A 12,977-nucleotide genomic window follows, 5' to 3' on the forward strand; every position below is an offset into this window, starting at 1 on the left:
AGTCTAGGTCTGTGGCAAGTGTCTGAGTTGGCTAGCGTCGCTGGATAGCTTATGGTGGTCAAAAAAGTTTCCATAACCCAGCCACCAGGTGTCGAGTTGAAAAACCCTTGTGTTTAGTAGGAAGATGTCGGATATAACCTTTCCACCCACAATGGCGAGAGGTATCCATGAGGATTTTCCCACGATAATGACTATTATTATTACTAAAGTATTTATAAGTAAATTCGAAAATGTCTGGATGCGTATTTTATATATTCGTATTAATCACTAAAGAAGTATAAATTCTAACGTGTGTACAGCGCAATATCTACAACGGATGGGATTTATCTACCATATCGTTATGTATGTACATTGTACACGCTAGCGAATATAACATTATTGGTGTCAAAACTTTATTGCATTACGAATTTACTACGTCCCTCGTATAATTATAATATCATTATATCTACATTACAAAACATCTTCAGTCCAACCTTATTTATGTTGGCTGATTAAATCGTCATATTTATTTTACATTTCACACAATATCTTATTACTGATTTTTATATACAGGATGGAAACGATAAGCTCCGGTTACATTTTCATAAAATAGATATTCTGACAAAAACATCCTTAATACTGTTGTTGTTGAAACTACGTCGCTTGGTAAACTAAATAACATAAGTGTCTGAAATAATATCTGTTAGCTGGAAGAAATGTTGACTGCAAACGAAATCCGTCCTTCCATAATATATTATATTTAATAGTTAATTATTATAACTGATTGAATAGCTTTAATAACCACTACTGACCGTTAATAGACATTGCAAAAGTTACATTGTCGAATAACAATCACAAAAATATTTATTACGACGATGTGTGTGTATTACATCGCCATTTAGCCTCAAAGTAAGCGTGTTATTTGTACTCAGAAAACTGATGAATATTTATGAATAAAATACTTATAATATACAGATAAATATCCAGACACTTTCTAGTTTTGGAATCGAACCAACTGCACCAATCCGCTGTCGGAAAACAATTTTTTAAAAAATATATAGAGTTACCGTAGAGATTAGTAGTTTATGTTAAAATTTTGCACAGCGATGTAGTTTTCTTGATTTTTAAATTCTGATCCATTAACAAAATATTCGATAATCGACTGGGAACTTCATCGTCTCCATCCTTTATAGGTACGTAATCTTATTTATGGACTCTTAGATTCATATTCTACATTTCCAAAATAGTGCCCATAGAATAAGTTTTGCATGCTCGCAATGGTGGGATCGTTTTCAAGATTTTGTATTACCATTTTAATTTTAAGTTATAATGTTTTGAACATTGTAACGTCACTGTGATATGGACCATAAACTAAGAATAAATAAATAAATAAAACGACAATACACACATCGCCATCTAGCCCCAATGTAAGCGTAGCTTGTGTTATGGGTATTAATATATATAACCGATGAACATTTTTTTTTTTCTGAATATACATAAATACTTATAATATACAGATAAACACCCAGACACTGAAAATAATCCATGTTCATCACAGACATTTTCCAGTTGTGGGAATGGAACCCACGGCCGTTGACTCAGAACGCAGGGTCGCTGCCCACTGCGCCAACCGCCTATCATATAGTAATATAATAATATAGTATTTGTGTACTTGTCTCTCGCACGTTATTTACATTCAAGTTAGTTGGCGTTGTTTATCTCCATTCGATGACCTTTGTTAACAAGTGTATACGAATATCAGTTTTAAGACATGCCAAATAAGTTCAATTTTACTCTTGCGTTAACAGCTATAGTCTCCAATTGCAAGCATGCAAGCGAATCTTATACTACGAGTATTATTTCATCAATCGCAACGCATTTTACACAATACGTTCGGTGCGACCAATACGAATCGCTCTAAGCTCCGATCAATAACGTACTAGACATGTAATCGTAGTCAAAATCGAGGTTCTGTTACATACGATTGTATGTAAAAGAACCTCGATTTTGCTGCTTTTATTGTACACAGATCTCACCACTAAATGTAATTGATAAATCTTAAAGATATGCCATCCTTTTCGGTATGTTCTTTGTTGAAAGAAGCATCATTATTTTAATGAAATTAGTATAGAGAGTTCTGTGCAACAAAATTGAAACCATCGACCCTTTCACTGGCAAGCTAACTTAAATTTAATCCCACAGTCCCATGAAATCTTATGTATCACGGTCACTCTTTGAAATCAGCAATTGGCAGCGCATCTTGAAATTAAATCTGATTGTATTTGAAACAATCTTGAAATATATTTTAAGCCAAGGCCACAACGCTGCGTCCAATCTATGCCCTGGTGCGGGCCATAGACGTTCAAGTAATGTGTTCAAACATGCGTGTTCAAAGGCCCGCATTAGCGACGTTCAAGTAATGTGTTCAAACATGCGTGTTCAAAGGCCCGCATTAGCGACGTTCAAGTTTGCATTTAGAGTGTGACCAATCGAGCGACAGTTCGAGCAACAACTGTCGCACGGTTGGTCGCACGTTGGACGCATACTTGAACACGGTTCTGGCTGGCTTTTAATCCAAAAATGCATTGAAAATATCGGACAATTTTAATATCAATGTAACTTAAATATTATCTAAAGTTCATAAAACAAAATCGTTTATTTCATTTGCAATTCTTTTAAAGCTCAATTTAGTTAAATGACTTTAAATAAATGTTTGTTAACATTAAATTAAATACTATAAAGATTCTAAGTTTAGTATATTATTGATCGAAGACTCCAACACTTAAATTAAGGGCGTATCAGAAGTTCGGAAGGAAACTAGCAAACAGCCTAACAAGTGATATTGAGTAGGGGAAGCGTTGCGAGGTACTAAATGAACACTTGTTCCGCCGATAGTGCGTCCGCGAACGGCTTCACGACCCAGCGCGTCGCGAAGTAGAAGATGAGCCCAAATGTTATCGATATTGGCAATGCTGGCAGTGCCTTCTTGAATATCGCGAGCAGCAACAGCGTTAGACATAGGCCCTGTTGATAAAATAAAGTTTTAAAATTTAAAGAACCCCATACACAATGACACTTCCTCTTTAATTTTCAATATAGTGTATGTAGACATACTAGTCAAGCCCTTTTTTATATCCATAATGAGGGAGTCGTGAAAAAATATGTAATTAGCCATCTTTGGTCTGAAATTTGTTATACTGTAGTATTTCACTAGTCAAACTCTTTCATTTCATACCCATATTGAGTCGTGAAAAAATATGTAATCCGCCATTTTGTGCCATCAATCACTTCCGACTAGTTTACCTTTCAAACAAAAAAAAAATCAAAATCGGTTCATCCGTTTGGGAGCTAGGATGCCACAGACGGACACACATACATAAAACTTATAGCACCCCAACGTTTTTGCGTCGGTCGTCAAAAAGAAGCCTCAATACTATCATACGTCCATACTATTACTAGAGTGTAGTAGATTAAGTTTTTTTTACGACGAGGAGAGGCAGAGGCTGGCTCTAATTATCTGTGTCATAAAGTCTTCTTACTTTTGTCATAACGACACCTATACAAGAACAGTCTAATTTTACGTAACAAACTAGTCACAATTAATAATAGAAAAGAATAAGTTTCTTCTTTTAAACAAAACTTTTTATTTTAAACAATCTAATAAAACATTACGCAACGAAAATACTCACAATAAGTATTGCTACGAAACAGGCAAGTGTGGTGTTCCAGTCTCCATACGAACTCGCTTTACCAACTAGCACGCTGTAAAAGATGAAGTCTCCCAAACCGAGTTTGACGCCCTCTGAAAGAAGCGCGACGTCATAAAAATTATATCTATTTGAAAACATGAATTAGCATTGATAATTTGTTAGCTAAACAACGATACGTGTGTGGCGGTCACCACATTACCGAACTAGATGGCGCCACAAAAGATCCTGCATCGCGCTAGCGAAGTGTTCACAACAATTGACTATATACAACTTGAATGAATACCAAACATGAGTGTTCGTACCTCGGTCCCCGAGCAAGATGACTCGCTCGGAGGAAGATCTTCCTATTGTTACGGTCGAGCGTATCACTTTAGCTCTCGTAAACGTGTTATGAGTACAATCCGCTCCATTAAAGAAGATTTTAAAAAGGCGTCTGATATGGTGTCAATAGATATTATAGTACGACGTGTTATGGGTATTTAAGATAACTGATGAATATTTTATGTTTAAAATACATCAATACTTATAATCAATATAGATAAACACCTAGGCACTGTAAACCATAATATTTGAAAACATGAATAATATTTAATTTTATTAATTTATATGCAATATTATATGTGTTACAAGATAGCTCATTCACTCAGCGGGCGATTGAGAAAACTATGTTCAGAGAAGATTCATAGAAGAATCGGAGTTATCAACATAGCTCGACGAAATGCAGTGGCAACGGCCGGGTCACATAAGTCGATGGAAGTTAGGGTACGTGCTGCAATAGCGATGACCCCGCTCCTGTTAATGCTGCGTACGTAGATCTGCAACTACATGTGTACTAGTGTACACGCACTTAACGTCTGTCCCAAGACGCATAATTTGGAACTCCCTAGAAAATGGTCCAACTGCAGTTAAAATCAACCAATTGGTAATGAGTGAGATAACTTCTGTTCCGTACGCAGACAAATATAAGGTCTCCTAAAAATCTCGTGCGGGATTGTTAGCTAAGATACGTGTTATACGTGCAATCCGCGTCCGATATGGTGTCACTTAATAGATATAGTACGTGGGTGCTAAGATAACTGATGAATATTTCATGTATAAAATACATCAATACTAATAATAAATATAGATAAACGACGAGAGCTCACTGCGCCAATTGGCCGTCCCAATTTGACTGAATTTTTGAATGGAGATAGACTAGACTTTAGACCCGGGAAAATATACGGTTCCAGCAGGTTTCATGAAAAACCAAAAAACCGCGTACGAAGCCACGGGCCCAGCTGGTGTTATACAATATGTAAATAAGAACCGAAATATTACTTCACATGTTTTAGAGGTACATTTTTTACTGTCTCTGGGACTTATCTGTCGAAACGCTAATAGTTTTTATTTGTAAGAGCAAACCGCTGCCATCGTTTTTACTAAAAGAAACCAGATACTGCCCTAACATAACATGCAAAACCAAATCAAGTGTCAAAATCAAAATCACTTTATTAGGTACGCGTCGCTTAGCGTAGGTACTATGCACGTTTCGGTCTTTTACCATCAATAGGGTTGCCATAAGTAAACACTTAGAATGTTTTGAATTAGTTTGTATGGAAAAATAAATATGCTTATTTTTATTTAATACTAGCTGTTGCCCGCGACTTATTCCGCGTTTGATTTTGTTTTTTTGATGTGTCATTCAATATAGTTGTAGTTCTAAAAAAATTTAAAGTATTCTGTATCGCTAAGCCTTATATGAGGGGCTTGCTGCTATCCGCTAAGGAGTTCTGTCCTCTATCTCCAACCACATCTACCAGATCTACACAAAGTTTGGGCAAAATTAAACATATATTATAACCTCTATGGTACAAAAATAATTATTTTAATCGGTTATAATTTGTCGGAGTTATGGTGTAAAATCGTCGAACACTCCCATCATCCCCTCTCCCAAAGGAACCGAGCTTAATGTCGAGATAAAAAGTATCCTATATTACTTCTAACACTTCCAAGAATATGTGTACAAAGTTTCATGAGGATCGGTTAAGTAGTTATTGTGTGAAAGCGTAACAAACGAAATTACATTGACATTTATAATATTAGTAGGGATAATAGGGATTTTTATAGGGCTATTCCTTATGAAATATACTTATGCACCGTTCAACTGTATTTCGTAATTTCGTTACACGTGGTATGATAGGATAGGATAGTCTGTTGATATAAACATGATACTCACTCTCCTCTTCCAGCTCATGAGTTGGGGGCGGATGCGGGCGCTCGACACGCGTGACGTAGTGTGCGGGCGCGGAGCCGTCTCCCTCCACCCGCAGACGCCGCGGGGCCGCACTGGCGCCCGCACCCGCACGTTCCTGCCACGCCGCGTCGAACCCGCCCTCGCCTTCGCTAGACCGCGCCGCGCCTGAACGGGGTGCGCGCGATTCTATTAAGCAAAATATTAGAGATAAATAAATAATAAAATAAATAAATAAATATACTACGACAATACACACATCGCCATCTAGTCCCAAAGTAAGCGTAGCTTGTGTTATGGGTACTAAGATAACTGATGAATAATTTTTATGAATAATATACATAAATACTCATAATATATAGATAAACACCCAGACACTGAAAAACATTCATGTTCATCACACAAATATTGTCCAGTTGTGGGAATCGAACCCACGGCCTTGGACTCAGAAAGCAGGGTCGCTGCCCACTGCGCCAATCGGCCGTCAAAGATCAGATAAAAGGCCGACAAGAGATGAATCTAGTTGACTTAGAAAAAACACTGAAAACCACTAAATTGGTTACTTATTTTTAGTATTTTATTAAATATACCTAATTATTTTTATTTTACAATAAGTGCATACAGCGAGCAAGAAAAATTCATTTTACTCTGAAAGTAAGGCAATAAGTTTTTCTGGTAATATCAACAACATTACTGTCTAAGTGAGAACGAATTTAGTAGTGCATGCGAACTGCAAATCCATTGGTGCTTTATCTGAGGTTTGAGTGGTTACGCTGTGCTTTGTCACATTCTGATATTAAAGGTTTGTCATTAGTATGGAGGGTAGAGGTAAGGAGAGTCATCTTATATGGGAGAAAAGTTGAAAAAGTGTCCAGTGTATGCGCTAAATAACAGTTCAAAAATCCTCCACAATGGCGCTGGTGGATGCACAGGGTATGGTATGAATGTAGCAATCGTAGATGAATTGAAGTATGCCGAGTTAAAAATTTAATGTCATTATCGACTAAAGTAGTTAATTATTGAGAATTTCAACAACTTACGTTGTACAAAATATTGTGGTAAATATAACCTTACTTCCTTGTATCTCCATACTTCCTTGTTTATTTTTCAAGCCTACTCTAACAATATTTATATTTGGCGCTTCTTTTAAGAGTTACCCTGATGCAAATGTGGCGCCATCCTAATTTAATACATTTTGACGACACTTTTTCATATACACAGATGAGAGTCATCCTTACCTCTACCCTCCATAGTCATTAGGATGAATGTTTGTGGCGGTGGTCTAGTTTTTTTAATACGAATTTCTCTGAATGTAAAAAAAAAAACAGGTAGAAAAAAATTATGACTTTAGTGACAATTGAACAACAATTAATGGGTTAAGAGGTGTTGTCAGATGAAGTGTGACAAAACACTGCGTACTAAATTCTGATGGTGCGTCAAGTTTATTAATATAGGGGTAAACTATTTTGGATCTGCGCGATGAAAGCAATTTTAGCTCAGAGTAAGGATGGTCATACAGAGGTCCTACAAAGCCGTCTAGACGGGATCGTGCGGGAAGTGCGAGGCGAAAACAGGATCTGGACTCAGTAGTAAGGGATATAGCATCTATACTGACTCGACGCTGTCTAGGCAATACCGGCACCTAACACAAGATCAAAAGCGTCAAACTCCTGTAGTTTTACATTATACTGTGAAATTAGTATGTTAAAACTAAAAAAACTGTATTGTAGAAAATGTAACGCCAGTTATTAATATAAAATTAGTAAGTGTGTATAAAAATACAAATAATGGCCTCAACACCACCAACTCTACTCAAACTGAAATCATTGGAATGTTTGAATTGCAAATATTTAAAAGCTTGTTTTATGCCAAATAGCTGACAGCTCATTCAATTCAATTCTTTTGTCTGTGCCGACTGGGCACAAGGTATTTTGCCAATGTCTTGTAGATTAAGGCCCGAAGGAGATTGATAGCTGAAACTAATGAAAAGTTAATTTAAAATATGGGCTAAGCTCATATTCCAATGCTTTAATTTGAACAGAGCTTGTGTTGTGTCGATATCACAGACCTCTATATTATTAATACTTTTAGGCCCTGTCAAAATGACAGCTTAGAGTTAATTCCCATTGCAATGTAATATGGGTGTTTATAGAAGTAATTTATTGTTTTTTCAGAAATTCTAATTTTAGTCCCTTTGACATATTTGAAAATAAAATAACCTTTTAATTTTTTTTTTTTAAATCAATTGCTAGTAGCCTATATACTAGGTAGCCTGTATCGTGGAGACCATGTACATGTAGAAGACTTAATTATACTATCAAAATATTTATATGCTATTTAAGGTACTGAGATACGATATAATACATACAATGAGGGTATAAAATTTGGGTAAAAAATTGTCTTTGTTTAAATCAAATAAAATAAAAAAATTCGCAAGGACAAAAAGTTAAAAGTTATTTAAAGTTTCATAGTAATTAAACTTCATAAATTAAGTAATTCATAACATACTTGGCATAATTAGTTCCTCTACTGTACAGCTTCAAAACTTAAAGCGCCAAAATGGCGTCATACAATTGGAGACAAAGACAAAGTGAGAACAGCCTGTTCAGTGGTAATAATAAGAGGTCTGTGGTCGATGTGGTGTGCGAGGTCATAGGGTGATAGGTTAGTAAGTGCACGGACCGGCGTCGCGAGGATTGAGGGGCCGAAGCTCCCGCGGCTGCGGCTCACCTTCGCCAGCGCCGCTCCCGGCGCCCGCCGCAACCACGCAGTACATCACCGTCGCTGGGGACACCAAACAGTATACAGCATTTTTTTTTGTGCTGAATTCTGCTAAATAATGTTGAAAAAATTTAATATTCCGATCCCGCAATATGCATTTACCCACAGTTTACTCTTTAAACTTGGGTCAATGCAATCTAAGAGAAACTATGAATATAATATTCTTTCATGCCGAAAAAAGACCATGGACAGTATTGCTGACTAAATCGTTATCCGCTTTACACGATTGCGTAACATTTTTTGAATAGTAAAAAAAAATATACTTAAAAAAAAATTAAGTATGATTTTCAAAGATATTTATTAAAATTTTGCGATAAAATAACAATTACTATATAACATGTCTTATGTAACTTAGGAGAGGACATTACTTAGTATTTTGCTTGTTTTAAATATTTTAATTAGATGCTAATTTATAGGTACTGATACTACCTCTGAGGGTAGGTAAAGAGATTAAAAAAAAAAACAATTGAAAAAAGATTATAACAAAAATAAAAAAATAAATTTTGAAAAAGCCCTAGACGTGTAGAAAATGCTTTAGCATTAAGTCCTCCTTTTATTGCTTAATCTCTCCTATATATGATATACTCTCCATCTTTGGTTGTAAATATAAAATGAAGAGGCTCCTTTTTCTGTCAGATGTTGTAACCTATACCGTAAAAAGCTATAAATTATGAGTTTTCATTTACACAAAGGAGAACAAAATTATATATTTATATATCATCATTGTTATTTCTTGACAGGAACACATACATCTTAATATATATAAATCTCCTGTCACGATGTTTGTCCGCGATAGACTCCTAAACTACTTAACAGATTTTGAATTAAATTGGCACACCGTGAGCAGTCTGGTCCAACTTAAGAGATAGGATAGCTTAAATCTTTAATATAGTCGCAATTTTATTTTATTGCAAATTATTTGTCTATAATTAATTGACAGTCACATGTTATACATATACTACTATACTCATTTAAGGCTAAGCAATACTGAATACTTTAAAAACAAAATCAAACGCAGACGAAGTCGCGAGCAACAGCTATATAATCAGTATATTATATAATCATCATTATTTCTTGACAGGAACACCCAATACAAAACAACCTGGGAATTGAACCCAGGATTTTGTGATCTGCAGTTTATGCACATACTCAATAATCTAGACCAACAAAGTTTTAAGAAACAAAATAAGCTGGTAAAATAAAAATCAGACTTTTATTGTTGATCATTTGGTGAGCCTATCACTGAAGTATTCTTAAATTACATAAATTTGATTAAAGCTGGCTTGGCACCCTACCATGCCAATGTTTTGTGGATAATTTGATTAAAAAATTGGAAGTTAAATTATATATCTATTGCACTCACATGAATAAATCAATGCAGGAAATATTGGTTCATTCCTCTCTTGGGCTGTCTCCACTAATATTCTCAGTGGTCCTTTTGGTGTTAAAACTGCTATTAAATCTAAAATAATAAATAACTGTTGTTAGTAGTATTTTACACATTGGTGCAAGATACTGCACAATATTTAACATTTAGGAGCTTAGCAGATGCCTTGACCATTAGGGTAGTTTCAAGCTATGGCAAAGCCTAGACCGGACCAAAATTCCAGTATTATTCTTTGCAAATGAATCAAACTGAATATTTATTTTTAACACCTCATGTAAAAATAATGTATGCGCCAAAGTTCACCCCTTTTGTTTCATTATAGCAGTTAAAGTTTAAAAAAAAAATAGAATGTAGTTGTAATTTGCAGTTCTCCAGATCCAGTTGCTGTGGGGATTTCAGATTTATAATTAAAAAATTTATTATTAAAAAATTAAAGTTGATCAGACAAGCGCAAATTTTGCAACAGGCTTACATTAATTTCAATTTTTCAAACTACAAATTCCAGCATGTTTCATATAAAGTAATATATCAAGGGATTTATTTAATCAAGGCCTTTACCCCATATAGATATGACAGCTAGCACAGCCCAAGTTGTCCATTCTGGCAGATATTTGATAAACACTAGTGCCATCAAAGCAGCAATAAATATCAGGTACGCCTGTTGAAGTAGCAGTGGGCCCTTCCAGTGTATCACTATCATTCCCATGACACCAAAGTTCCACATTACAAAAAACAATGTTATATAGTCCATTGGTATATTATACGCTCTTAAAGCCTCTCTGAAATCAAAAAGTTAACAAAAGTTTATTATTCTTTTTCTGAAAGTAGATTATTTTAGAGTTTAAAATATTAAGTAAAATTCATTATTATATTAATAAGCATAAGACTCATGTGAGTCCAGTTAAATCTTATTCAACAATAAAGATCTGGTATTCCATGCAATTCAATACAAAATCTAAAAATTATATTATAAGTGCTGCTGCTCTCTTGTATTGTACTTGTTGAAGGACTGTGTGCCACTGCTAGATTGATTATCTTACCCATATAATAAGAATTCCACCCTATTCCAGTCTAGTGGTCTTACTCAGTCATTAAAAATTTACCAACATACTTTGTCAACATAGTTCTGCAGAATTAGCTCTCTGTTGCTTGCATGCCAATGTTATTGTCAATAATTTGAATATTGTCAATAATGTTGCATGTATAGCAAGCCTTATTGAAAAATTGAAGTATTGATAAAAAATATTGTCAATATTGAATTTACTGAGAATAATATAGCAAGAACCTTTAAGGAGCAAAAAATTAAAAAATGAGAAATGTATACTTACTCTATATACAAGTACGAGAACAAGAACAACAACATCAGTGATGACAGGATGAGCCATCCATGTATCACTTTATAACATCTCTTCTTATATAGCACTATTAGCAGTACTGTCATGAGGGCTATAACACACAACAAGATTAAGGAATTGGCTAAGGCATTCCACACTTTTGTTACTGCATATGGACTCTCCTCATGAAATGGGGTATAAGCTCTGAAATTTATAAAAGGTAAAGTTTAGATCCACAATTAATATGAATATTATACAATTATTATTAACTTAATAGATATTTGGGCACAAATAGAATAAGTTTATAAAACACGGTACATATTAATTAGCACCTTATTTATTTATAAGAAAACATAGAAGTTTAGAGAAACCTTCCATACTGAAAATGTGCATATGATATGTGTGTGTGTTGTATAAAAACATCTTTGGTACATTGGATCAATAGGATTATATATCTATCTATTAATCTGGCTAGTTAAAGTCTCAGATGGTGACATAAGCTAGGAAAATAACTCTTGCAAAATTAAATAGAAATATCATGTGAATCAAGTTATAGGCAACTACAAATACTGTTGAGAAATACTTACAAGTATACATCTTTGACAGAGTAGAAGCTGATTGAAGAGATTGTGGCAACAACTACTATCATACACAAAGTAACAGGCACAAAGAGCTTTATCACATGCCTAGCTCCATATTTTAGCTCCAGCTCCTCTAATTGAGGCTCTGTTGGTGGATCAGGAGGGTTCTGACCTGAGCTACCCACTGTACTAGACATACCTTCTGATGGCTCCACAGCCTAAAATTGTTAACATTGGTCAAAATAATTTATGTACTTAATAAATATGATATGATAATTAATTGCTTTCAATGATTGTGCAAAATCTTAGAAATCGTAGATATTGTTGTATGATTAATTCTACGATAAAGACTATCTGTTTTTAATACCAATTATAAATACGTTCCAAAATGATCTAAACTCACAATTGACTTGTTATTGTTTGCCGTTTTATTTATAATGAGCTTATGTGTAAACTGAAACGCTTTACTATATAAATATGTGATAAGATTAGTCACTGATGACTAAAATCCAACGACAATTATCGTAAAAGTAAACACCTACACCATAATTCCGCTGCGTGTCGGGCTTGGTTTTGCGTTTTCTCGCAATCCGTTCAGCTACCTCCCGATCGGGACGAGCTTCGGCTATGTGGCCATCCATGAGTGCAGTGTGCTCGGTCGCCTCGGAGTCGCTACCGGTATCACTCATTCATAAAATATTTTTAATATCATATTAAACAACTATAATAACATTATTTTTCTATAAATATCAGGAAAAAAAATCGGTAAAATTCACAAAGCTTTGCAAGCAAAATATCCCAGATTCCCGTTAACAATTTGTCAATGACTTTGACAAATGGCTTGTTTGACATTGACAGAATTGGCATAGTGCGGATATATCATAGATAGGTTTTCTTTTTTTACTTTGTAATGAATCTCGGCTCTCGTTCTTTTGAGCTGTCTTTTCAGATTTCACTTACCATATACCTAGAGGT

General features: G+C 34.9%; 1 protein-coding gene across 2 annotated transcripts; it reads right to left on the bottom strand.

Moving 5' to 3' along the window:
- Positions 1 to 1,596: 1,596 nt before the first annotated feature.
- Positions 1,597 to 12,821, bottom strand: LOC120632272 (presenilin-1). 2 transcript variants are annotated; one of them, XM_039902095.1, is made up of 9 exons: positions 12,545 to 12,821; positions 12,009 to 12,220; positions 11,416 to 11,625; positions 10,646 to 10,866; positions 10,064 to 10,162; positions 8,650 to 8,703; positions 5,905 to 6,108; positions 3,669 to 3,781; positions 1,597 to 3,003 (listed from the first exon to the last, which is right to left on the bottom strand). In XM_039902095.1, the coding sequence occupies exons 1-9, from the start codon at positions 12,689 to 12,691 to the stop codon at positions 2,848 to 2,850; spliced, it is 1,416 nt and encodes a 471-aa protein (XP_039758029.1). In that variant the 5' UTR covers positions 12,692 to 12,821; the 3' UTR covers positions 1,597 to 2,847. The 2 variants fall into 2 exon arrangements, with proteins under 2 accessions (XP_039758029.1, XP_039758028.1); XM_039902094.1 differs by having other exon boundaries at positions 8,602 to 8,703.
- Positions 12,822 to 12,977: the final 156 nt, after the last annotated feature.

Source organism: Pararge aegeria, chromosome 19 (genome assembly GCF_905163445.1).
Source record: "Pararge aegeria chromosome 19, ilParAegt1.1, whole genome shotgun sequence".
In the NCBI taxonomy this organism is placed as follows: Eukaryota; Metazoa; Arthropoda; class Insecta; order Lepidoptera; family Nymphalidae; genus Pararge; species Pararge aegeria.